The sequence below is a fragment of the Pinus tabuliformis genome, chromosome Q (genome assembly GCF_031772625.1).
Source record: "Pinus tabuliformis cultivar Carrire ecotype Pingquan chromosome Q, CPIR1, whole genome shotgun sequence".
Taxonomy (NCBI): Eukaryota; Viridiplantae; Streptophyta; class Pinopsida; order Pinales; family Pinaceae; genus Pinus; species Pinus tabuliformis.
The window spans coordinates 348,214,600-348,240,053 of NC_142296.1; the positions used below are offsets into that span (position 1 = coordinate 348,214,600).

The 25,454-nt window shown below is 40.4% G+C and overlaps 1 protein-coding gene across 5 annotated transcripts in view; it reads right to left on the bottom strand.

Annotated features, from left to right (window-relative positions):
- LOC149219613 (Sodium Bile acid symporter family) overlaps positions 1 to 25,454 on the bottom strand; it is a 524,785-nt gene that overhangs the window by 354,300 nt on the left and 145,031 nt on the right. For 4 of the 5 annotated variants that reach the window (XR_016249246.1, XM_089384430.1, XM_089384427.1 and 1 more), the window contains one exon: positions 20,303 to 20,351. Coding sequence is in view for 4 of the 5 variants with exons in the window: in XM_089384430.1 (XP_089240556.1) it covers positions 20,303 to 20,351 (49 nt within the window). In the remaining variant the exon portion in view is untranslated. The remainder of the gene's footprint in view (positions 1 to 20,302; positions 20,352 to 25,454) is intronic. The other variant, XM_089384428.1, reaches the window with a different exon arrangement.

The window sequence follows — 25,454 nt, forward strand, 5'->3', positions numbered from 1 at the left end:
AGAAAAGAGAGAGAAGTTAGGGATGAAGATTGGTTGAGAGATTCATGGAAATATTTAAGGAGATACCAGTAAAGATTGTTGACACCTAATCATTGGGATTGGGTGAACATTTGTAAATAATGTAGAAAGTAAATAATGGAAAATAAAGAGCCATCAGGAGGTGAAGCCCAAGAGTCACTCCCTCATGTATATACACAATTCATTTTGGAGGAGTTACCTCCTGGCCTGACATGGTATCAAAGCAAAGGTCCCAAATTAATTTTCTGTTGTGTAACTCCTATCAGATTTCTCTGCCATATTCTATTCCTCTATTCTTTGCCATATTCTCTGCAAAATTCAATTCTTCTATGATATGCTATGCTAGGAATTTTCCATTTCAAAATCGTGAATGCTATGCTATGCTTGGAGAGTGTGTAATGGTGCTGAATTGTTTTGATGTTACATGTTTTTAGGGTGCGAAGCTCTGCAAATCACGAACCACATTCATTTATGGGTTTATGACCATGAAACTGTGGCTCCTAGCGCTGTTGTTGAACATGATCTCTGCGTTCAAACACTGGGCTATGCGTGCGGCATATTTTTTGTTGAGGTGATATGCTGGTATGTCGATTTTTTTGGTATGGCGAATGAACGTTGTGTTATCCTAAATGTTCAATACGTTGAATGTTGAATGATTGCGTTACAGTGAATGCTCCATACCTCATATAAAACTGGCGTTTGGTGTTGCCTCACATCCTAGACATCGGTACCACAGTCATGCATATCTTTGTCTCTTCAAACACTGTCTCTTCACTCTCCTCCGGTCAAAATATTACCACGCTGCGTTTTCTTTTTATAGCTATGGTGACTGACCCCTCCTCCGTAGTCGGCTCCTCCTGCATAGTCGGCCCTCCCACCTGCACAGTCAACCCTCCATATCATACCCATTGCGTTAAACGCATATGCTCCATACCACAGCACTGCTGCTCCATACGCTCCATTGTTATAACACATTATACTGCTGTGTGTTTTTTAAATGTTGTGGTTACACCGCTCCCACTCCCATTTTTTAATACATGCGTCTAATATATAATGCTGGTCTCCATATCACTGGCCCCTCCTCCATATACCCTGCCAGCCCCTCCATACAACTCAGCTCACCAAATCGCTGCATTGTTTAATACCTCCCCTTTGCTTTGCTCCCATATGCAGACCTCCAAAACGCTGCATTATTTAGTACCTCCCCCCATACATTGACTCCCCCATAAACCCCCTTCCCCAAATACTCCCTCTCCCACATAATACCTCTGTCCAAAAATAAAATAAAAATACACCAGAATAGAAGTGAAAATTTTCACAGTATATTATCAATAGAGGTGCAATTTCTTATAGTCTATTGGCAGCAAAAGTATTTTTTTTACAGTACACAGATTTTAAAATGCATTCATTGATATCTATTGTGGGAGTGGTTCTCACCGGGAAGGAGAACTATCTTGAGTGGTCTCGAAAGATCAAACACACTCTTATTTTCAATGAGTTGTGGAAAGGAGTTTGTGTAGGAGAAGGAGATAATGAACCAGCAAAGCTTACCTCAGACAAGGAATTTGCCATCTGGGAAAACAAGAACAGCAAGGCCTATGCCTTGATTGCAGCATCTGTAAATGAAGAGGTGAGTCACCATATTTTACCATTTTCAAATGCTTTCGAAGCCTTACAGAAGTTGAAGGAAATCTATGACTCACACTCTGCCCTTGAAGTTGTCCAATTGATGATTAAATTGTTTAGTCTTGAATTACAAAATGATGATCCTCTTGCTCTAGCATCAAAATTAAAATCTATTATGCATGATATCAAAGTCACTAATGTTGAACTAGACATTCCTCTGATAGCTCTTGTCAAGGCACTTGATCCCACTTAGTCAAATTATCTTGAGTCATTGAAAGCAAATGGAAACCTCAAATAGATTACCTTTGACTCCCTTGTGAATAAATTTCCTGAGAAAGAGAAAGCTTTTGGGAAGAAGAAAGCTCCTCAGTCTTCTGAAGAAGTTGTGTCTTGCACATAGAGAGGAATCATTCTCAAGATTCTTCCAAAGGAGGAGGTGGTCGAAGAGGAAGAGGAAGAAGAAATTTCAGAGGCAGGGGGGTAGACACTCTAAAGGAGAAAAGTTTGATCTTTATTGCATACGTTGCAATAGAGATGGATCACATGATGCATCCACATGCAAGTTGCCTTGGGACAAAATTGAGAAGGAAAGAAATCAAGCCAAAGGTAAAACCAATGACAAAGAGAAAGGCAAAGCACCTGAATCCGCTCACTATGTTGTGGCACATTGTAATATTGGAGTAAATGAAAACTTGTTTAATGCTTCACTTGCTTCTTGGAAAAATGATTGGTTGCTTGATTCAAGAGCAACTTGCCACGTGACTTTTAGAAGATATTTTTTTGAAGAATTTACTGACAGCGTTGATGCGGCAATATACTTTGCAAACAAATCAAAACTCAAGCCATCAGGGCTTGGCACAATCAGGCTCAAATTGCCTGGTCTTCCAGACTTTCTTCTACATGATGTTTTATATCCCCCACAGCTGAGGAGAAACTTGTTGTCCTTGGTCCACATCCGCCAGTAAGAGCACTCCATTCATATGTTTGATGGCAAGGTTGAGGTGAAAAAAGCATCAAATCACTCACATGTCATGACAAGGATAGAAGAAGAAAGACTTCTCAAGCTGCAAGGTACCTCTGCTCATGCACAAAAAATTTCATATAGTTCTCATTATGATGAAGGTACGTTTCCATCAAGTCTGTTATGGCATGCTAGATTTGGACACTTGAACTATGACAGTCGTCACTTGTTGAAGAAAAATGGTGTTACTGGTTTGCCTACAATTCCTAGGAAACTTAAGCAATGTGATGCTCTCATTCTAGGAAAGAATAGAAAATAGTGTTTTCATGATTCACATTCCAGAGCACATAGAAAATTTGAACTCATTCATTCAGATTTATGTGGTCCAATGCTTATTCCTTCTAAAAATGGAAATAAATATATGATGACATTTATTGATGACTACAACAGAATGTGTTGGGTTTATTTATTGAAGAACAAATCTGATGCTTTTCAAACATTCAAGAACTTTCATACATGGATTGAAAATGATGCACAATCTCATATTGGCTCTATTCGCACTGATAATGGAAAAGAATACACTTCAAATGAATTTGAAAACTATCTTCCCCGGCATGGGATCAAACATCAAACAATTGTGCCTTATAATCCCCAACAGAACGAGGTAGCTCAAAAAATGAATTGGACAATCTTAAATATGGTACATTCCATGATGTTTTTCAAGAATGAAAAATTGATGTTTTGGGCTGATGCAATTCTATGTGTTGTATATGTAAAGAATATATGTCCATCTAATGCTATTAGAAACAAGACTCCTTATGAAATGTGGTATGGCCACATTCCTTCGGTAAAGCATCTCAGGGTCTTTGGTTCCACCTATTATGCCTTGATACCAAAGGTATATAGAAACAAACTTGGTGCAAGGAGTCGTAAGTGTATCTTCTTGGGGTATTCAAATACCTCCAAAGGATACCATCTCTATGATGAAGTTAATAAAAAGTTTGTTGTATCTAGATATGTAATATTTCTTGAATCTTCCAAAGCTGACAATGTTGTTGAGCAACAACTTGATCGCTTGGATAGATTCGGACATGCAAAATCATTTCAAGAATTTGATAATCAGATTCCACATCTTGAAGGGGGGATTCCTATACTGGATCAATCTGTGGAATCTTCTTCTGAAGCACTCTCTCCCCCACATGAAACTCCAACCATTGATGATACTTTGAGTGATGTGATTGACAAAATTGGGAGACTCAATCTTGATTCAGTCCCAACTCAATCAACTGAGCAGCCTGGACCATCTCAGAAAGGTCCCTCGAAGTGGCCGACAAAACACTTGAAAGTGTTCATCCTGATGAGGTTTGAAAGACAAGAACAAGAAATTCAACCAGGAAAAATGGAGGTGATGTAGATGATTCTGATTCACCTGTTGATATGTATGTTTCTTATGATTGTGAACTGAATTTGCCTACAGATTTTGAACCAACTTCCTTCAAAGAAGCCGCATCTCATGATGAATGGAAAGAAGCGATGCAAAAGGAGTATGATGCCTTGATAAAGAATGGCACATGGAAGCTGGTTGATCCTCCATTGGGAACCAAACCAATTGGCTGCAAGTGGGTCTAGAAGAACAAGTATAAAGTTGATGGCTCACTTGAAAAGCACAAAGCGAAGCTTGTGGCAAAAGGTTTTGCACAGAAGGAAGGGGTCGATTATGAGGAGACTTTTGCCCCCACAGCAAAATGGGCTACCATCCAGACACTCTTTGCCTTAGCAGCTCAGAACGGTTGGAAAATCCATCAGATGGATGTAAAAACTGATTTCTTGAATGGAGATATGAAAGAGAATGTTTTTATGTCCCAGCCTGAAGGATTTGCTGTGAAGGGACATGAACATAAAGTATGAAAACTTGTGAAATCCTTATATGGCCTCAAGCAAGCACTGAGAGCTTGGTATGAAAAGTTAACTGAACGTCTTCTAAAACTCAACTTCCAACATTATGATATTGATGATGCAACTTTGTTTGTCAAGAAAGTTGGCAAAACAGCTGTATATCTTGTGGTATATGTAGATGATCTTTTAATGACAAGGAACAATGAAAGCTACATTACATCCATAAAGAAGGAATTGAGCAAAGGTTTTGAAATGACTGACTTGGGCTATGTTCACTACTATCTTGGTGTTAAAGTAACTCAACATCCGAAGTCTATATTCCTCTCTCAAAAGAAGTACATTGGAGATCTGTTAAACAGGTTTGGCATGGTTGAGTGCAATCCTCTGACTACTCCAATGGAACAAAACTTAAAGCTCACATCCATTGAAGGAAAAATAATTTGAGGATGCACCAAAGTATAGACAACTTGTAGGAAGTCTCAACTACTTGACTACTACCAGACCAGACATTTCGTTTATTGTTGGAATCCTCTCCAGTTTTATGCAAAAGCCTTGTGAGGGACATTGGTCTGCTACAAAAAGAGTTTTAAAGTACTAGTAGGGAACCCAAGACTTAGGACTCAAGTATACACAGGTGGGCGACTTCAGCTTGATTGGATACTCTGATTCAGACTTCAATGGAGACAAATAAACTGGGGTATCTACTTCAGGTTATGCTATGAATCTTGGATCAGGAGTTGTCTCCTGAGATCACGCAAACAATCAGTTCCAACAGATTCCACAACAGAGGTAGAATATGCGGCAGCAGCTGAGGCAACAAAAGAAATTGTGTGGCTCAGGAAAATTTTGGACAATTTGCAGGTAACACAAGTACATTCAACTCCACTCATGATTGACAACACCTCTGCAATAAAGTTGGCCAAGAACCCAAAGTTCCATGATCGAACGAAGCACATCAATACAAAATAACATCTAATTCGACATCATGTTGAGGCCAAGGCAATCCATCTACGCCATTGTTCCACTAATGAGCAGATTGCAAACATCTTCACCAAAGCGATTGGAAGAGAAAAGTTTGAAAGATTCAGAATGATGCTTGGACTCACCAACATCCCTTCAGATTAAGGGGGGGAATGTTGACACCTAATCATTGGGTTTGGATGAACACTTGTAAATAATGGAAAATAAGGAGCCATCGGGAGGTGAAGCCCAAGAGTCACTCCCTCATGTATATAACCATGACTAATCTTAATGAATAAACACAATTCGTTTTGGAGGAGTTACCTTGTGGCCTGACAAAGATAATTATGCATATAATTGAACTAAACATCTAATTATGACATAGTTGTTATTGTCACATTTTGTTATATAAAGGGATGAATTGTAGAATAGAAATACATACAAGAAATGTTTAATTTAATAGAATTTTCCTCTTCAAGAGTTTGGAGAGTGTTTGGAGTCCTGCGTGGTAAATTTTCTCATCAACATTTCGAGCGAAGTATTACAACCCATCAATAGGAGATCCTCTTCAAGAGTTTCTCGAGCGTAAACTTCTAGTGTCCCTTGCTTCGTATGTAGTTATGTATATTTGTTGATGACTAGTATAGCCAATAGCTACCCCATTTGCAAAACCTTAGCAACTATTGTACCTTATGAACTATTTAGTTAGAGCTCCCTTCACTCTTTTATATAAGCATCAAGTTGTCTTCATAGTCCAACATATGAGATATCATTTTTGGATTATCCGCATAGACTAAGTCATTAATCAATGACTCAAATCCATGTGTAGTAGTCCCAAATAACCAATTTTTCATGATCTTGACTATTCTAATTAACGCTCATTACATCACATGATGCTCAAGAGCGGAGAAGTGGGGAAGACTCCACAATTAAGTGTGCTTAAGCCAAAGGAATCATGGGATGGTTGACCCCCTGAGAAATACTATTTTTTTTTGTTCAAGGCTTGGGGGTGATGATTAAGGCTAAGCAATTCATTTTGCTAGTTCCAATCCCATTTAACCCTTGTGAGAATCACCCAATGGAATAAGTGATAAGTGGACTATTCAAAATCATGAGAAATTGGTCAGTTGCAACTAATACACATGGATATGGGCCATAAATTAATGACTTACTGTTAAGTTATGGTATGTTCTATGCTTATAACAGTTTACTTCTTTTTCTTATTATATTCCACCGATTAGCAATCACATGTAGATACAGTAAAGTGCAGATAGAACATTAAACGATCGATAGAAAACAAGCCAAGACAAGAGACACAAGATGTGGCGGCTAGCCAGGGACAAACCCCACAATGTGTGGGGAAACCCTTTGATCAAATCTTCTTTTATCTTCAATAATTCAGCAGAGAGAAATAGTGCAATCAATCTGATTCATATCAGCAGTAGCAAACCCTAGATTAGTAGCATCAGCATTAGCGGCTTCATTATCAAACTAGGGCAGACCATATCTCACAAACCGACAGTCGGATTGACTTCATTCCACCACCAAAAGTTTCGGCTTCCAGAGGAGGTTTAGATGAACCTACAGCGCAGTTCAGATGAGGAGATCTTCTAGGCCACGCAAGTCAATCTTTACTTCTGCAGTTGCAGCTTCAGTTTTAGCAGTTTCCGGCTTCAAACTAGGGCAGTCGGTATCTTGCAAACCGTTCGTCGGATTGACTTCATTCCACCAACAAAAGTTGCAGCTTTCAAAGGAGGTTCAGATGAACCTACAGCGCAGTTCCAAAGAGGAGATCTTCTAGGCCACGCAAGTCAATCTTTACTTCTGCAGTTGCAGATTCAGTTTCAGGAGTTTCCGGCTTCAAGCTAGGGCAGTCGATATCTTGCAAACCGTTCGTCGTATTGACTTCATTCCACCACCAAAAGTTGCGGCTTTCAAAGGAGGTTCAGATGAACCTACAGCACAGTTCCAAAGAGGAGATCTTCTAGGCCACACAAGTCAATCTTTACTTCTATAGTTGCAACTTCAAATTCAACAGCTTCCGGCTTCACATGTGTGAGAGAGAGACCCATTTCAGCGCAGTAGAGAAGAGACTCATATCTGCGCAGTAGAGAGAGAGAGAGATGTGATGAGATGAGTGAGTCCAAATGAGGAAAAGTCCTCTTATATTTATACACAACGTTGGTGGGTGAATAGATGCGACTGTTGGGCTTCTGAGCCTACATGAGTTGTAGGTCGGCTTGATAATAATTCCATAATCAAAATAAATTCATATCTCCATGAATACTTATCGGAATTGGATGATCTTTATATCAATCCTACACCTCTCGACGAGAGGAATCTAATAAAAATATTATTAGCCATGAATAAGATGACCCACATGAAGTTTTACCCTGGTTGCCAATTTTAACACTCCCTCTCAACCATGGAGAACTTCATCTGCAATCTGTCTATCGGTCGTTACTATTCATCCATCAAATGCACTGCCGTGTACAGCCTGACCCTTGCCCTGCTCTACTCTATTTTGCCTGTTCTGCTTTGTCTTGTTCTGCCCTGCACTGATCTGTACTGTTTTGTTCTGTTCTGCTCTACTCTTGCATTGTTCTGTTCTACTCTGCTTTTGTCCGAATTATGAAGAAGAAGAAAGATCGAGGATGTATCATACTGACTCAAAGTCAGTCTCAGAGTATGTACCACTGGTCCCAGACCAGTCTCAACCAACCCAAAGTCAGCGTCATAGTGAGTACAAATCCAATGGTCCCAGACCAATATCATCCTCCACTGACTCAAAGTCAGTCTCAGAGTATGTACCACTGATCCCAGACCAGTCTCAACCGACCCGAAGTCAGCGTCATAGTATGGTACAACTCCTACCACTGGTCCCAGACCAGTATCATTGATCCCAGATCAATGGAGGTCATCCTAGCGTAGGGAGTACGGTAGATACAACGATGCGTCCATCGGTACTACTATGGTCCCTAATTTCATTTCCCTGCTCATTGATCAGATGAGAGGTACTTCCCATGAGTCCCAGACTGCATGGGTAGGATGCCTCGACAGGAGAACTAATCAATCCTGTCCTCACAGGAGAACACATCAATCCTGCTACAATTGCCATGGAGAACACATCAATCCAGGCCTCAGAGGAGAACACATCAATCCTGCTACAATTGCCATGGAGAACACATCAATCCAGGCCACCATGGAGAACACATCAATCCAGGCCTCACAGGAGAACACATCAATCCTGCTACAATCGCCATGGAGAACACATCAATCCAGGCCTCACAGCAGAACTAATCATCCTGCTACACAGGAGAGCGAATCATCCTGTTCCACAAGAGAGCGAATCATCTTGTCCCACAAGAGAGCGAATCATCTTGTTCCAGTGTGCACCACCAGGGGAGGGTGAGTCACCCAGTGGTCGTATGTTGCTCCAGTAATAACCGCAAGCCCTCAGAGCTCCCAGAGCTCAATGTATGCAACATGCAGGACCCTTGTACAAGGGTTTCTTATCGACTCCAAGTCGTTTGGGAAAATCACAGATTAGATCTTTCCTCGGGGCTTTGACAAGGTGTATCAACCTGTACATCATCTTAATGTGATGGAGCTTCCTTGCTCATTGACTTACCATATCCCAGATGATGTCTATCTGCTGGAGCAATTGACGAATATGGGATTCCTGAATAATCAAATCCCACCTCTGGTTGTTACAGAGAATCACAGTGGTATCCAATGTAAATCCAAACAGCTCACTGAAGAGCCTTCGCAACCAAACTGCCTCACACGAGGTTATGCTAGCAACAATATATCCTGCTTCGGCGGTGCTCAAAGCCACCGACTTCTGCTTCCTGCTTATCCAGGATATCGAAGCAGATCCCAAGGTGAAACAGTACCCGAAAGTGCTCTTACGGTCCACCACACTTCCTGCCCAATCAACATCAGTATATCCAAGTAGTCTCACATCTCCGGCAGTGTATCTTAATCCATGAGAGATTGTGTCCTGAAGACATCTCAGAAGATTCCTGGCATCAATCCAGTGAGGCTCAACCAAATATGAGCTCACAATTCTAACTGCAAAAAATATGTTCGGACGGAGATCACCAAGAACATCAATGCAAATGAGTTTATGAAACTCAGAGGCATTTCCCAAATCTGGTCCGACATCACTACCATATAACTTCTAAAAGTTAAGATCCTCGAGGTAGTCACAGGCTTGCAGTCCATCATACCAAATTTTTCCAATATCTTTACCACATATTTCCCTTGAGATAGGAAAATTTCCCTTGGCTTCTGCCACACTTCAAGTCCTTGGTCCTTCATTTCAAATTCAGAAGCCATCTCCCTCTTACATTTGTGAATGAGAGGGTTTGCACCTGTTAGAAAGAGGTCATCCACATACAACACCAGTATGAGAGGCTTGTCATCTTCAACCTTAAAGTAAAGGTTAGGATCGGCTTCACTCCTAGTGAATCCCAGCTTCATCAAGTAGCTATCGATCCTCTCATACCATGCTCGGGGTGCTTGCTTCAGCCCACAGAGAGCTTTCTTCAACCTGCATACATGAGATTTTCGATCATAAATCTCAAATCCTTTGGGTTGCTCCACGTATACCTCTTCTTTGATCGAGCCATGCAAGAACGCGGTCTTGACATCCATCTGATGCAGGTTCCATCCTTGTGAAGCGGCAAGGGCTATGATCGAGCGGATGGTCGTATATCTGGCAACAGGTGCAAATATCTCATCATAGTCTATACCTTCCTTTTGGGAGAAACCTCGAGCAACAAAACGAGCCTTATAGTTTTCCGTGCTTCCATCTGCTGCATGCTTTATCTTGTAAAGCCATTTGGAAGTAACAACAGTCTTGTCCTGGGGTCTGGGAACTACTTCCCAAACATCATTCTTTATGATAGACTCATATTCTTCGATCATAGCATCCTTCCATACTTGATGCTTGACGGCATCTGAGAATGACGAAGGCTCATTTTGTATGATCGTGCTCATGATGGTCAGGTATCCTTGATACCTATTAGATTTCTTACTTTCACGAAAGGTTCCTCGGGGTGCAGCATGTCCTTCAGCATCATCAAGTAACCCCTTAAGCCATGAAGGCGTCTTCCTAGAAGAGGAAGGCTCATATGGAGGAGGATCAATTGGATCCATGGGTTCTTCTACATCAGGCATTGATTCATCATCCTTTTCTTTCGGTTCCCTGGTGTCGGCTTCTTGAGAGCTCCTCAAAGTCGGAAGATTGATCACCTCGCTGAGAGCCATATCTTCGTCAAAGGTGACATCATGACTAATTATGACTTCCCTTTGACCGGCTACATAGATTCTATAGCCTTTAGTATTCTCACCATAGCCCACGAAAATTCCCTTCTTTACAAATGCTCCCAATTTATTTCTTTTCTCTTTCGGCACATGAAAGTATACAGGGCTTCCAAAAATTTTAAAATGAGAAACATCAGGTTTCTTACCGGTGAATTTTTCTTCAGGAGTCTTGGAACCCAATGCTTGATGAGGGCATCAATTTTGTACATATACGACGGTGATTGTAGTTTTAGCCCATAGAAACATCAGAAGTCTTTGATCATGTAGCATGGCCCAGACAGCTTCCATCATCGTGCGGTTCTTCCTTCCCACCACACCATTCTGCTCAGGAGTATGTGGTGTAGTAGTCTCCCTCTTAATGCCAACCTCAGGTATGCCTGAGTGAACCAATTGTAATATATCGGAGGTCTTGCTTTGGCTTGAGGGGAATGGTCCCCTTTTGAGCTTTCCTTCAGCACATCCTGGACATACACCTTCATTCTCTATTCAGAATTCGGGCATCCCTATCACCATTTGTCTTACACCGAGTATAGCTTTATAATGAAGGTGGGCAAACCTCCGATGCCAAAGTTCGGACTGAAGAGATCTGTCATAAGACATGACACCTAGCAGACTTCCATCGACCTGATATAATGAATCAACACTAAACCCAAGAGTAAAGGCATCTTTAACATTATTTTTCCATATACATACCTTGCCATCGCTGAAGGTTACCTTGTAGCCTTTGTCTTCCGTTCCCGAGATGGACACTAGGTTCTTTTTGAGGTCAAGTGCATTTAATACATCCTAGAATTTCTGGCCTTCTTGAATGCTTGTCCTCTTCCTTGATTCCCAGCTCTCCTCTTACCTTTGCTGTTGAATTTGACATTCCTTTGATTGCCATCAGAGGGATTTTGATCATCGTCCTAGAGTGAGTCATTTCTATCAAGGCACTCCCTTGCATAGTGACTTGCTTTATCGCAAATGTAACATCGTCATTTTCTTCTAGCCTTAGGTCCAGCCTTTCCTTTTGATTTAGTCCTGGAATTATTTATTTTCTTTGCATGAAAAGAAAAGGCAGCAGGAGGACCTTTAGGCATGGGCATTTCTTACACTTCTTCCCTTGTTTCTTCTTGAATGCATCTAGCCATTAATTCCTCGAAACCAGGAATTACATTATACTTCAGAAGAGTAGTCCTGAACACATACCATTCAGATGGTAATCCTTCAAGAGTTGTGAGTGCCATTTCTCTGTCAGTGATAGTTTCCCCAATAGATAGGAGATCGTTCTTGATCTCGATGATTCTTAAGAAGTATGCTTGCATACTTTCATCTTTACCCTTCTTGATTTCCCTCAGCTTATTTCTAAGAAACAAAACTTGATTTGCATCATTAACGTTAAATAAACTCACTAGTCTATCGTAGATTTCCTTGGAGGTGTCCAGTTTAGAGATGTAGGCCACCAAGTGCTTGTCGATAGAGTCCCGGATGATCTTCTATTGTTTTGACTTCTCCATTTTTCCATTTGTTCCAGGCAGCAGCAGATGCATTTGATGAAGGCTCAACAATATTGCCTCTTACATGGTCCAACACTCCTTGATCTTCAAGGGTTAGATCGATAGACATCTTTCATCCGTGATAGTCAACTTTCTCACGGAGCTTGTTTTCGGCAGGAAAGAGTGTTGAGGACCCCATAGTTCTTTTAGGATGGTCTTGCCAATCTTCTCTTCAATGATTGCTCTTGCTCTTGCTCGGGCTTTGTCTTCACCTCAGCTCTGATACCATGTTAAGTTATGGTATGTTCTATGCTTATAACAGTTTACTTCTTTTTCTTATTATATTCTACCGATTAGCAATCACATGTACATAAAGTAAAGTGCAGATAGAACATTAAACGATCGACAGAAAACAAGCCAAGACAAGAGACACAAGATGTGGCGGCTAGCCAGGGACAAACCCCACAATGTGTGGGGAAACCCTTTGATCAAATCTTCTTTTATCTTCAATAATTCAGTAGAGAGAAATAGTACAATCAATCTGATTCATATCAGCAGTAGCAAACCCTAGATCAGTAGCATCAGCATTAGCGGCTTCATTATCAAACTAGGGCAGACCATATCTCACAAACCGACAGTCGGATTGACTTCATTCCACCACCAAAAGTTTCGGCTTCCAGAGGAGGTTCAGATAAACCTACAGCGCAGTTCAGATGAGGAGATCTTCTAGGCCACGCAAGTCAATCTTTACTTCTGCAGTTGCAGCTTCAGTTTCAGCAGTTTCCGGCTTCAAACTAGGGCAGTCGGTATCTTGCAAACCGTTCGTCGGATTGACTTCATTCCACCACCAAAAGTTGCGGCTTTCAAAGGAGGTTCAGATGAACCTACAGCGCAGTTCCAAAGAGGAGATCTTCTAGGCCACGCAAGTCAATCTTTACTTCTGCAGTTGCAGCTTCAGTTTCAGCAGTTTTTGGCTTCAAACTAGGGCAGTCGATATCTTGCAAACCGTTCGTCGGATTGACTTCATTCCACCACCAAAAGTTGCGGCTTTCAAAGGAGGTTCAAATGAACCTACAGCGCAGTTCCAAAGAGGAGATCTTCTAGGCCACGCAAGTCAATCTTTACTTCTATAGTTGCAGCTTCAAATTCAACAGCTTCCGACTTCACATGTGTGAGAGAGAGAGACCCATTTCAGCGCAGTAGAGAAGAGACTCATATCTGCGCAGTAGAGAGAGAGAGAGATGTGATGAGATAAGTGAGTCCAAATGAGGAAAAGTAATCTTATATTTATACACAACGTTGGTGGGTGAATAGATGCGACTGTTGGGCTTCTGAGCCTACATGAGTTGTAGGTCGGCTTGATAATAATTCCATAATCAAAATAAATTCATATCTCCATGAATACTTATCGGAATTGGATGATCTTTATATCAATCCTACACCTCTCGACGAGAGGAATCTAATAAAAATATTATTAGCCATGAATAAGATGACCCACATGAAGTTTTTCCCTGGTTGCCAATTTTAACACTTACTCCATGTAGATAATCCGGAAAATGATATCTCATATGTTGGACTGCGAAAACCCATCGATACTTAAATAAAAGAGTGAAGGGAGCTCTAACTAAATAGTTCATAAGGAACAACAATTGCTAAGGTTTTGCAAATGGGGTAGCAACCTGAGTGTGATTCATTTTGGGAAAAACTTCACAATTAAGTGAGCTTGAGCTAGAAGAGTCTTGGGAAGGGTGACCTCTTGAGAAGTCCCAGCTATTGAGTGCAAGAATTGGAGGCGATGATTGAGGCTATCCAATTCATTTCACGAATTTCAGTCCCACTTCCTCACTCTTATGAGCATCACCAAATGCAATGAGTGTTAAGAGGACTATTCAAAATCATAAGAAAATGGCCATTTGCAATTAACACTCATGTTTATGGGTCATAGATTAATGACTTTCCAAGAACCTTAGCGCTGTAATTCAACAATCCTTCCCACTTAGATGGAAACCACGATGGAAACCACGATCTAGAGCCTTCAAATGATAGGCTCAACGGGAGAGGCGATAAGGTGGAGGCATATCCATCAATTATTGGAATAGCAATGTGTCTTTCTAGTCATTGTCAAGCTTGATGTATGATGCTCATGGGTCGTCAAAACATCCTTTTCATCATCGAGAACCATGTCAGTCCTATCCAACCTCTCCTAGATATTACATCACTTATATTGGCTTTCATCTTGAAGACAATAAACAAAGTGATTATGTAGTGTTAGAAGTTTCAATGGAGTAGCTTGGCTAATTACAGACTCCCTTCATAGGAAAGTTTATGTGGTAACCAGATCAATTGCCCAGATTTATGTAGGTTTAGATTAGTGAGTCCCTTTTATCCAAAGACATCTATATCGTCATTTTCTTCTTCCTGCCAACATCATCACCAATTTTCATTCATTCTAATACAGACCCCCACACATACCTATATATTGGCAGCACTCAATAATAACAACTGGGGAGATCATCCTCCTAGATGACTTTAACACTCGCACTAGAGCTTTCTAGATCCCTCTCCATGATCAGTCCATAAATGTTTTGTACTCCGAAGATAGGTCTCAAGATAGTAGGACCTCATAGATTGTTAGATGATGCTTTGTCACCCATTACAACATATGGTTGTTAGCGCTTGAATTTGGCCTCAGGCTGAAAAAGACAAAATCCAAGGCAACATCAAACCACTTAGCCTCGTAGCTAGCCCTACGGGGCAGGAGAGGGCTCTCTCCGGGTCTATCTCGGCAAAAGGTTTTCAAAAGGGCGGAGATGACCAATATAGAACACTGGATTTTAGGCTAGTAAACTGATAGGGGAAGTTTGATTTTAAGTTTTTAGAGTTTTGGTGGAAAACTGAGCACAGCAATTTTGGGTGCGGGGATGAGACACAGTTTTTTGCAGAGGTCTTTTTGGGGCAAGGTAGGAGATTGTCTTGATGCCTTTGAATTAAGTGAATGGATAGAAATGACCGGTGAGGGGCTAAAGAGAGCAAGAAACTTTTGAGAATTCTCTTTAAACAGAGGAAAACATAGATATTAAGCAAACTTAAAGGCAGAGCATATAAATTATGAATTCTACCTTAACACTTCATTTACTTAATGTGCAGAAAAGAGAGGTAGGAAAATGATACACATAACACACTTACAAGTACATGAAAGAAACACACCATCAACACAAATAACCACAGGAATCCCAAATAGTGCTGCAAAACCCTGGTCTTTCCTTTCCCAAAATTGCAGAGATACAAAGAGTAATACAGTCTAAGCTTATCCCTCCAGAGTCCAACCTCTCCAACCATGAAAATGATTTAGAAAATACATAATATAGACCATGCCAACCCATTCCCTAGCCTCTAGGGGTCGAGCTCATCATCCTAGGAGCTGTTTCAACCAATTCTAAACTGAGCACTACAATCTAGGCAATCAAAACAACTTGCCTCTATAAGCTAGGAAACCAATTCATTCATTAATTTTTTGCCATTTTATGAATGAATCTCCTAGAATAGGTAAAAAAGTGTCATGTCAACAGGAAATTACATCAATTACATAAAAGAGGATGAAAAATCCCACCAAAAAGTCAAAACTAGTCAATGCTGCGTTTTCCTGAGCTGAAAGAGCAAAACTGGCAAATTTTCCCAACGCGTAGCGCACCATTTCTCAACGCGTAGCGCGCCTTTCAGGCCACTTTTGAGGCACTTCCCGGCATCCAAATGAGGCACAATTGGGCTTGTTGGAAAGGTCTGGGTGTCTACTCTCCAACCCAAGTGGAATTTCTCAATTTGGTGGCCATTTGCCCCTCCAAAATTGCAATCTCCCAAGACTACTTTCTGTGTGTCCAAAAAGTGGCAAAAGGTCATTTTTTGCTTTTTTTTACCTTTTGGGGGCTCAAATCTCCATGAAACTTCTTGGCAGTGGCTGAGCAAGTGTATTTTGTCATGACAAATCCAAAAATGCTAAGTTTTTGTGAAATGGACCTCCCCAACTTAAGGGTAGCGCGCCGCGCACTACGCGTTGAGCCAAAACCCTGACGCGTAGCGCGCCTGAGCCCTACGTGTAGCGCGACTTTCAGATGCTTTTTGGAGGCCTTCCCGGTGTCCAAATTGGGCGCAAGATAGCTCGTTGGAAAGGTCTTTGAATCTACTTTCCAACACAACTGGAATTTTTCAATTTGGAGTTCATTTGCCCTGTCAAAAATCAAATCTCCCAAGACTGGTAAAAATGTGCCAAATGAAGCTGCCTCAAGGCAGAGTGTTGTTGCAGTCAACTTTTGAATGCCTTCCTCAACTCCAAATTGAGCTCATGATAGCTCATTGGAAAACTCTTTGTGTCTAGTTATCATTTGACTCATCAAGAAAGTCATTTGGCCAACCAAGCTAGGAGAAAACTTGATTTTCCCAAGGACACTTCAGAGGTGCATTCGATTCTCCTGAGGCAACAATATTTTTTACATTTCTCTAAAACCATGACACCTGTGTAAAAAGTGAGGGAGGTTTTTCTTCTTTGGCATGTTGTGGACAAAAACCTCTCTCAGTTTTCCAAAATTCATCTTTGATTGCTCTGAAACAGCTTTTGAGTGAAACTTGTCCCGATGTGTGAAACAAGGGATTTTGTCGAAATGAAGTGAAATGAAGGGGATAGGGGGCTTCTAAATTCTTGGGGAAATTTTTGGAAGTAGGGAGGGATGTTAGGAAGCAGAGGAAAGTGGAATCTCAGAGATTGAGTGAGGGGAAGGGGTCCAAAAGGGAAAAACACAGGCCCAACCTAGAAAATTGCCAAGTTGTAGCAAAAAACTAGGGTTTGTGCAAAAATGAGGAATTTGGGGATCTCAGAGATGGAAAGTGTTTTATAAGGTACTTTAAGGATAGGGGAAGGTGTATGAACATCAGGATATAATTTTTGCTGATGATTTGACCGTCCAAGAGAAATTGCCTTCAAAACCCTAGGAGAGGGAAATGACCTTACCTAGGCGCAATTGAAGCATGAACAAGGTGTAAAATGACCCAATGGAACCTGACATGATAATAACAACCCTATGAATGATGATAAACTCAGCAGAATGATGACATGGATCGACATTTGGACAACTTTAGAAGGAGTGAAAGCAAACCCTAGACCTAATGCCTAGTGACCAAATTTTGCTTGAAAACTCTTTGAAATGACAAAATTTGACCTGGACACTCTGAGACCACTTTGTAAGAGCATATTTGATCACTGGAGGAAGGCTGGAAAGACTGACACTAACATTGGCTCCAATGGGGATGGTAGCTCCTTGGAGGTGCCAAGAACGAAAGATCTCTGGAAGAGCTAGACAATGCCTTCATCCATTGGGCAATGGAGTCAAAAAAATTCAAACTAAAATGCATGACTGAAAATTGATGACTCGGATGACACAAATTGACTCTCACTCAACTAAAAACTGACTCAATACTGAAACACAACTGACAAACTGGAAATGATGCTCAAAGTGGAGCTTATTCATCAAAACCTACTCTAACAGTTTCATTCATCACCTGATCAAGTGAAATGAAACAACCAATGCAACCAAGTAAGTATCCCGTTTGTTGTTCGAATTCTCCGCAAGTGCTCACTTATGAACAACAAAAGAGAACTACTAAAAGGCAACTCCCATGACAATTTGGAAACAGATCCGTAGAATGATATGAATTCTCTATCCACCTCCACAAACACTGCATAAGGATCTTGAAATTCAAGCACACTGGAACTTAGCTCATCCAATGGATTACTTCTCTTCTCCTCATACCATGAATGCAAACTTTGATCTGAGCCTTGTGACAAGACCTCTGCTGAAAATGAGAAAGAAACCGGCTGCCGGATCAAATTCATATCAGCACATGTTTCAAGCTCACATGTAGTCAATGGAGAAAGACTTTGACTACAAACCTCATCCAAAACATCAGCGATTGGATCATGCAAAACTTGAAAACACTGTTGTAATGTATCCATTGAAAATGTATGACATCCTTCTAGCTGTTCATCTTTTTCTTGAGAGATTTTACGAAGATTCTGCCTTATAAACTGAAATGCTTTGAAACAAAAGGGTATAGAATCTTCCTGCATCATCAAATCATGTATTTCGTCTTCCACAGCTTCATCTGTAATCTGCCCTTCAATTTCATTTGATGGCTGCAAATCTGATGCTATAGGCTGCTCAAGAATTTTGTTATTTGTCGCATCCTCAACATTAGCACTGAGAGATTGCTGATTTGTTATAGGCTGTTCATTTGAAAATTTACTATGCAATGTACCCTTCAAAAACTGAAATGATTCAAAACAGAATGGTACAGAGTCACCTTGAATCATTAAATCATGTGTGTCCACTTCCAAGTCTTCAACTGCAACTTGACAATCAATGGCTTTCGGGGGTTGCAAATCTGAATATGAGAAGTCTTGAACAAAATGTTCATTGCTCTCAAGATGATTCAAATCAAGACTTGTTGACATTTGATTTCTGATTGCATGGTAGTTATCTCTGATGAACTGAAACGAATCAAAACAAAAAGGCAAAGATCCTTCACTTATTTCAAAATTTGCTGCACTTTCCTCGTCACTGTCATAGCTGATATGTGATGGCTGAACATTGTATTCAAGCTGCTGAAAATGAACTTCCTCCTCGCACAAACTAGCTGTTGATTTGTCTGCAAGATTAGCTTCTTTTTGGAGAACATAATCATCATCATACTGATCAAACTGAGGCAATTCATCATCAAACATACACATCATATCAACAGCTCTCTCTTCTTCACAATGATCTATAAAATTATCAGATCTATGACAACTAGGATAATAAACAAAATGTTTTGGATCAGCAACTTGTTCTTCTTCAATCAGCGAGCCATGGGCTTGAACATCATAAGCATTTCTTGCGGTGATCTTGTCCATCATCTTTTCTACTGCACTTATCAAAATGTCAAGCTTTACCTCTAGAGATGTCGATTTTTCTGGATCTATGTTTTTCATCTCTTCTTACAAGTACATGAGAGAAACACACCATCAACACAAATCACCACAGGAATCCCAAATAGTGCTGCAAAACCCTAAAAATTTAAAATCAAACTTTCCCTATCAATTTACTAGCCTAAAATCATTGTTCTTTATTGGTCATCTCAGCCCTTTGAAGACCTTTTGCCGAGATAGACCCGGAGAGAGCCCTCTCCTGTCCCCGTAGGGCTAGCTACGAGGCTAAGTGGTTTGATGTTGCCTTGGATTTTGCCTTCTTTAGCCTGAGGCCAAATTCGAGCGCTAACAATGGTGGGCACCTTTTATAGCAAGGGGAATCTCACAAGTTGATACAGAACAACCTCCCCTATCCCTTGCAATCCAGCCACTTCACATGCTTTACATATAGTGGAGGAACTAATTCCATTGACAATGGCATTACTAGCCTAGACCTACTTCATTGGCCATGTCACTTCTCCATAACCCCCATCCCTTAGTCAATCACACCCTTCTTTCCTTCTCACTTCGAGTTGACCCTCCTCCCCCCTGACTCCACATCAAACCACTATTCTTTTTGACAAGGGAGACCCAAATATATTTTCAGCACATCTCTATCAATTGTTCCCTCCAGAGTTTCTTGGGCATTAATATAATTATGTTATCTTATCTTATCTATAAAGGTAATCCTGAAAAATATATATGTTGAACTATGGAAACCCCTTGAGACATACTTCTAATTATCGTAACAATAAAAGTTCATCAAAAACTACTTATGAGAATCGCCAATCATGCATAGACCTAATTCTTTATTCTTGCCAAATTTTGAAGACATGAATTCAATTATTTAAAATTAAATGTTGTTTTTTTGAAAACATAGAAACAATCATGAAGCATCTCTAATCAAAGCATAGACAAGGAAAGATTTAACAACTAGTAGTTCCATCAATTATAACAATCTAAAAACAAAAGGACTTATTACTTCTACACATAAAATTTGTCGATATCACCAATACAATATCAGGCCAACAGAATCTGTACCCATGGTTGATGAAATAGTATGCTCACCATTGAAACTATTTCGTACTCCCTGCACAAATCACAAAACATATATTGATAAGAAGTTGGAGAACCCACTTTAGTGAACATATATAAAACATGAACAATAATAAGCTAAATGCCAAAAGTTCATTCTACTGCCCCATAGTGAAACATAAAAGACGCAAAAATCGATATGGAAAATCTTTATGAAACCACATGATTTAAAAACACTTAGACCAATCAGGAAAAAATGAGATGCAAATTTACCTATAACAATCATGTTCTAGTAGAAATATGATCCATATAATCAATTTAATAGAACCACCCACAAATGAAGTCCCATAAAGTAATTGACTGGCACCTAAAAACACTTATATATGTAATTCTGTGAATAAAGTTTTGTATTCAATCTGAATCTGGATTCTGGAGTGACAAGAATGCATGATAATAAAGGAGGCAAAGAAAAACTTTACATATCAACAAATTTCAGCAAGGGACTATTTCAGGACCAGCGAAGGAGCTTCTCTAAATATCCAAGTCTGGAACTATTCTTGGAACCAATTTATCTGTCAATAAGGGTTTTTGTTGTGATACATATATGGCCCTCCTTCCTTATCACAGATGGAATCAAATTCGGTGAAGGCATTCTGGGCATAAGTTTCATGTGAAGTCAGGTCTGTAAGGTAAGCTCTACAGCTAGGGAAGATTGCACATTTTTGTGGCTAGTGAAGAAGAGTTTCGCAAACTTCATTCATTCCACAATTTCTGAAAAGTGCAAAGGAGCTTAAGTTTGAAAAAGAGAAGGTCAAATTTATGGAAGTTGAACTGAAAATAGCAAAAGAACATGCCAGAAGCCTCAATAGGAAGAATGAAGAATCAAAGGAGATCATCATCATCCTTAAAGTGCCGCTGGAAGAAGCCAGAAAAGCTGGAGAGTCAATTGGAAAAGAATTTGAAAAAAGTAACAAAGAATGGAAGAACATAGACAATGAAAATCACACACTAAGGAAGAAGTGAAACTCCATGTGCAGGAAGAGAAAAGGAAAGAGAAAGACCTGACAAGACAACTAAAAGAACTTGATCAAAGGTACATATCTGAAGTTGATCAAAGACAAAAGGAACTGGATACAATTGTTGCAGAAATAGACAGGCTCAAGAAAGAAAATGTGAAGAAGTGTTAATTTTAGTTAACAATGGTATGTTCTATGCTTAGCACAATTACTTCAATGTCCTTTTAGCAACCAAATGACAATTTCCAATTTAATTTTCAATAGCAATCACATTAACCATAAATCACATTGACAGTAACTGTAGATAGAACATGAATAATAAAATGTATAAGACAAGAGGACACTAGATTTGGTGAATGTCAGGAAAACACCCCAAGATGGGGAAAACCCTTTGATCAATTCTTCTTATTATTATATCAAATGTTTAGCAAAGAGAGAGAGAGTACAAAAGTCAAAATTGACTTGCTAAATCACAGACAAAATAGCCTTGTCAATTCTGCAGTCAATAGTAGTCAAATTCTGCTGTAACTAGAAAGTCAACATAGGTCAACACAATAGCAAATCATCCTCTATGCAGCTCATTCAAACTCAGCCTTCTTTGTTGGTCAAAGTCAGCCCAAAACAATCATGAAAACAACAGTGAAACTTGGTCAAACTCTGCAGTCATCTTTGAGATCAGGCCTGCAGTCAACCCTGCAATTGGTCTGCGGTCAAAGTCAAAAAAATGCCTTGGTTCATGTGCCAATAAATGTGGCCTACCAAGAATGAAATTTTAACCCAAAAATTGCAGTCAAATGTGGTCAAAACACCCCTAGTCAACACTGGTCAAACCTGCAACAGACTCTGAAATTTCGGCCCTGTAATTCATCCTTTTGTTGCCACATGTGTGAGGAAAAGAGATGCCCAATAAGTTGTACGAACCAATCAGATGAAGAGAGAGAAGAATGTGTGAGATTTTATGATGCCAAATGAGATTTGAGGTCTCTCATATTTATACAAGTCATGGGGGTCAAGTGACATGTCTCTTGGGCTTCATGAGCCTACATGATGATGTGTCCAACCTTGACAATTTGCACGTGTGGGCATAAATTCAAAAACATATTTATGCTTATCCAAATTTAATGATCTTTAGGTCGATTCTGGTCCTCTCGAAAAGAGGAACTCAATGCAATAATCATCTCCATCAAATCAGCTATCCAAAGTGGAATTTGGCCCTAGTTGCCGATTTTAACACTCCCTCTCGACTAGGGAGAATTCCACCTGCCAATCCATCCATCATCATGCCATCCTATCATCATGTACCATATCTACATCTCATCTTTACTCTACTGAACACTAATATAGATAATGAAGAAGAATTGATCAAGAGTGAGTCACAAGACCTTGCCACTCTCCACTAACAAAAGTCAATCCAGGGTTTGAACCCCAATTAGACTTGATCCCAGATCAAGTTGTTGAACACCATGCATCCTAAACATAGGGAGTACAACATTAAACGATGTGTTCATCTGTAGTGCTATGGTCCCTATCCACTTTTCCCAACTCATTAGCCAAATGAGAGGTACTTCCCATGAGTCTCGGACTACATGGATAGGATGTATGTTGGGGCATCCACAGGAAGTGAACCACTCATCATGCTCATATGCCATAGGAGAAGGTGAACCACTCATCCTATGCATATATCATCAATCGTAAGGGAAGGTGAACCACTCACACTACACATGTTTCATCAATCGTAGGGGAAGGTGAACCACTCATCCTACACACATGTCAACCATCATGGGGTATCACAGGGGAAGGTGAACCACTCACCCTGTACATAGCGCACCTATAGGGGAAGGTGAACCACTCACCCTATGGTCTCTCATAGCTCCAATAAGTACCCAAGCCCCCAGGAGCTCCCAAAGCTCAGGGTCCAACTCAAGCAGGACCCTCATGAGAGGGTCCTTCCACGACTCCAAGTATCTCTCAAAAGGCTAAGAATTTGACCTTCCCCAAGGGCTTTGTGAGAATGTCAGCAATCTGGTCATCAATCCTGATGTGTTAGAGCCTAATTGCTCCCCGTTGTACCATATCCTGGATCAAGTGGTACCTGATATCAATGTGCTTGGAGCGGTCGTGGAACACAAGATTCTCTTAAAGGTGAATCAATAGATCACGGTGGTATCCAACACGTGCTCAAATAGCTCACTGAAGAGCTTCCTCAACCATAAAGCTTCACAACAACCCATACTAACTACAATGTATTCGACCTAAGCAGTGCTTAGAGAAATCGATTTTTGCTTCCTACTCATCCAAGAAATCGAAGCAGACCCCAATGAGAAGCAACATCCAGATGTGCTCTTTCTATCTACCACATTTCCAACCCAGTCAGCATCAGAATTATCCATGAAGCCTCAAATTCCCGACAGTGTATCTCAGCCCATAATTGTGTGCCACGGAGATATCTCAAGAGATTCTTAGCAACAATCCAATGTATTCACAACAAATCATATGTCGGACGGGAGTTTACTAAGAACATCAGGGCCCCCACAAGTCGTCAATACTCAAAAGGGTTTCCCAATTCTAGTCCAGCAGCAATTCGACATAGCTTCTTGAAGTTGAGTTCCATCAGAGTAGACACAGACTTGCAATCCACCATCCCACATCTCTCTAGCAGCTTCACAATGTATTTTCCTTGAGAAAGGAAAATCTCACCTAGATTTTGCCAAACCTCCAAGCCTAGGAAGTAGTGCATTAGTCCTAGGTCCTTCATCTTGAACTCATAAGTAAACTCCCTCTTGCATTGATAAATGAGAGGGTTTGCACCAATCCGAAAACAATCATCAACATAAAGTACCAAAATGAGAGTCATGTCCTTTTCAACCTTGAAGTATAGGTTTGGATCATCATAGCTCATCATAAATCCTAGCTTCATAAGATAATTGTCAATTCTCTCATACCAAGCCCTAGGGGCTTGCTTCAACCCATAAGGGGCTTTCTTAACCATGCATACATGTTTCCTTCAATCTTGTACTTCAAACCCCTAGGGTTGTTCCAAGTAGACTTCCTCCTTAAGCAAGCCATGCATGAAAGCAGTCTTGACGTCCATTTGAAGTAGGCTCCACCCTTGATTAGCAGCAAGAGCAATAATAGATCGGATAGTGGTATATTAGGCAACTGGTGCAAATGTCTTGTCATAGTCAACTCCTTCCTTTTGAGAGAAGCCTCGAGCAACGAACTTGGCCTTATATTTTTCAGCACTCCCATCAACTCCATGTTTAATTTTGTAAATCCATTTAGAAGTGACCACAAACTTGTCCTAGGGTCTAGGCACCACATCCAAGACATCATTCTTCATGATTGACTCATACTCCTCATTCATCGCGTCCTTCCAAACTTGGTGTTTTACTACTTCCTCAAACGTGCAACGTTCAACTTGAACAATTGTACTCATAGCAGCCAAAGAACCTTAATACCTATTCGGCTTCTTACTTTCACGAAATGTCCCTCTTGGAGCAATATGTCTTTCAGCATCTTCAAGAGAATCTTTGAGCCATAGTGGACATTTCCTTAAAGTAGAGGTATCACCAGGAGGTGGAACGATAAGATCCATCGGGCCTTCAATATCGGGCATAGGCTCATCTATCGAAGGTTCATCATGTTTTTCCACAGCATCATCATCGTCCTTCCTTGGGATAGTGAGATCTCTAGCTTTCCACAGGGCAGTGTCTTCATCAAATGTGACATCACGACTTACTTCCACCTCTTTGACCAAGCACGTAGAGTTTATATACCTTTGAATTTTCACTGTAACCGACGAATATTCCTTTTTTCCCAAAAGCTTCCAACTTATTCCTTTTCACTTTAGGCACGTGAAAATACATGAGATACCTAAATATTCTAAAATCAGAAACAATAGGTTTCTTACCAGTGAAGACTTCCTTAGGTGTATTGAAAACCAAGGCTTGATGCGGACTCCTATTTTGAACATTTACGACAGTGTTGGCAGCTTCTCCCCATAAGAACTTTGGCAAGCCTTGATCATGGAGCATGGCACGAGTGGCTTCCATGATTGTTCGATTCTTCCTTTCAACAACGACATTCTACTTAGGAGTATATGGGACAATTGTCTCCCTCTTAATGCCAGCCTCACTGCAAAA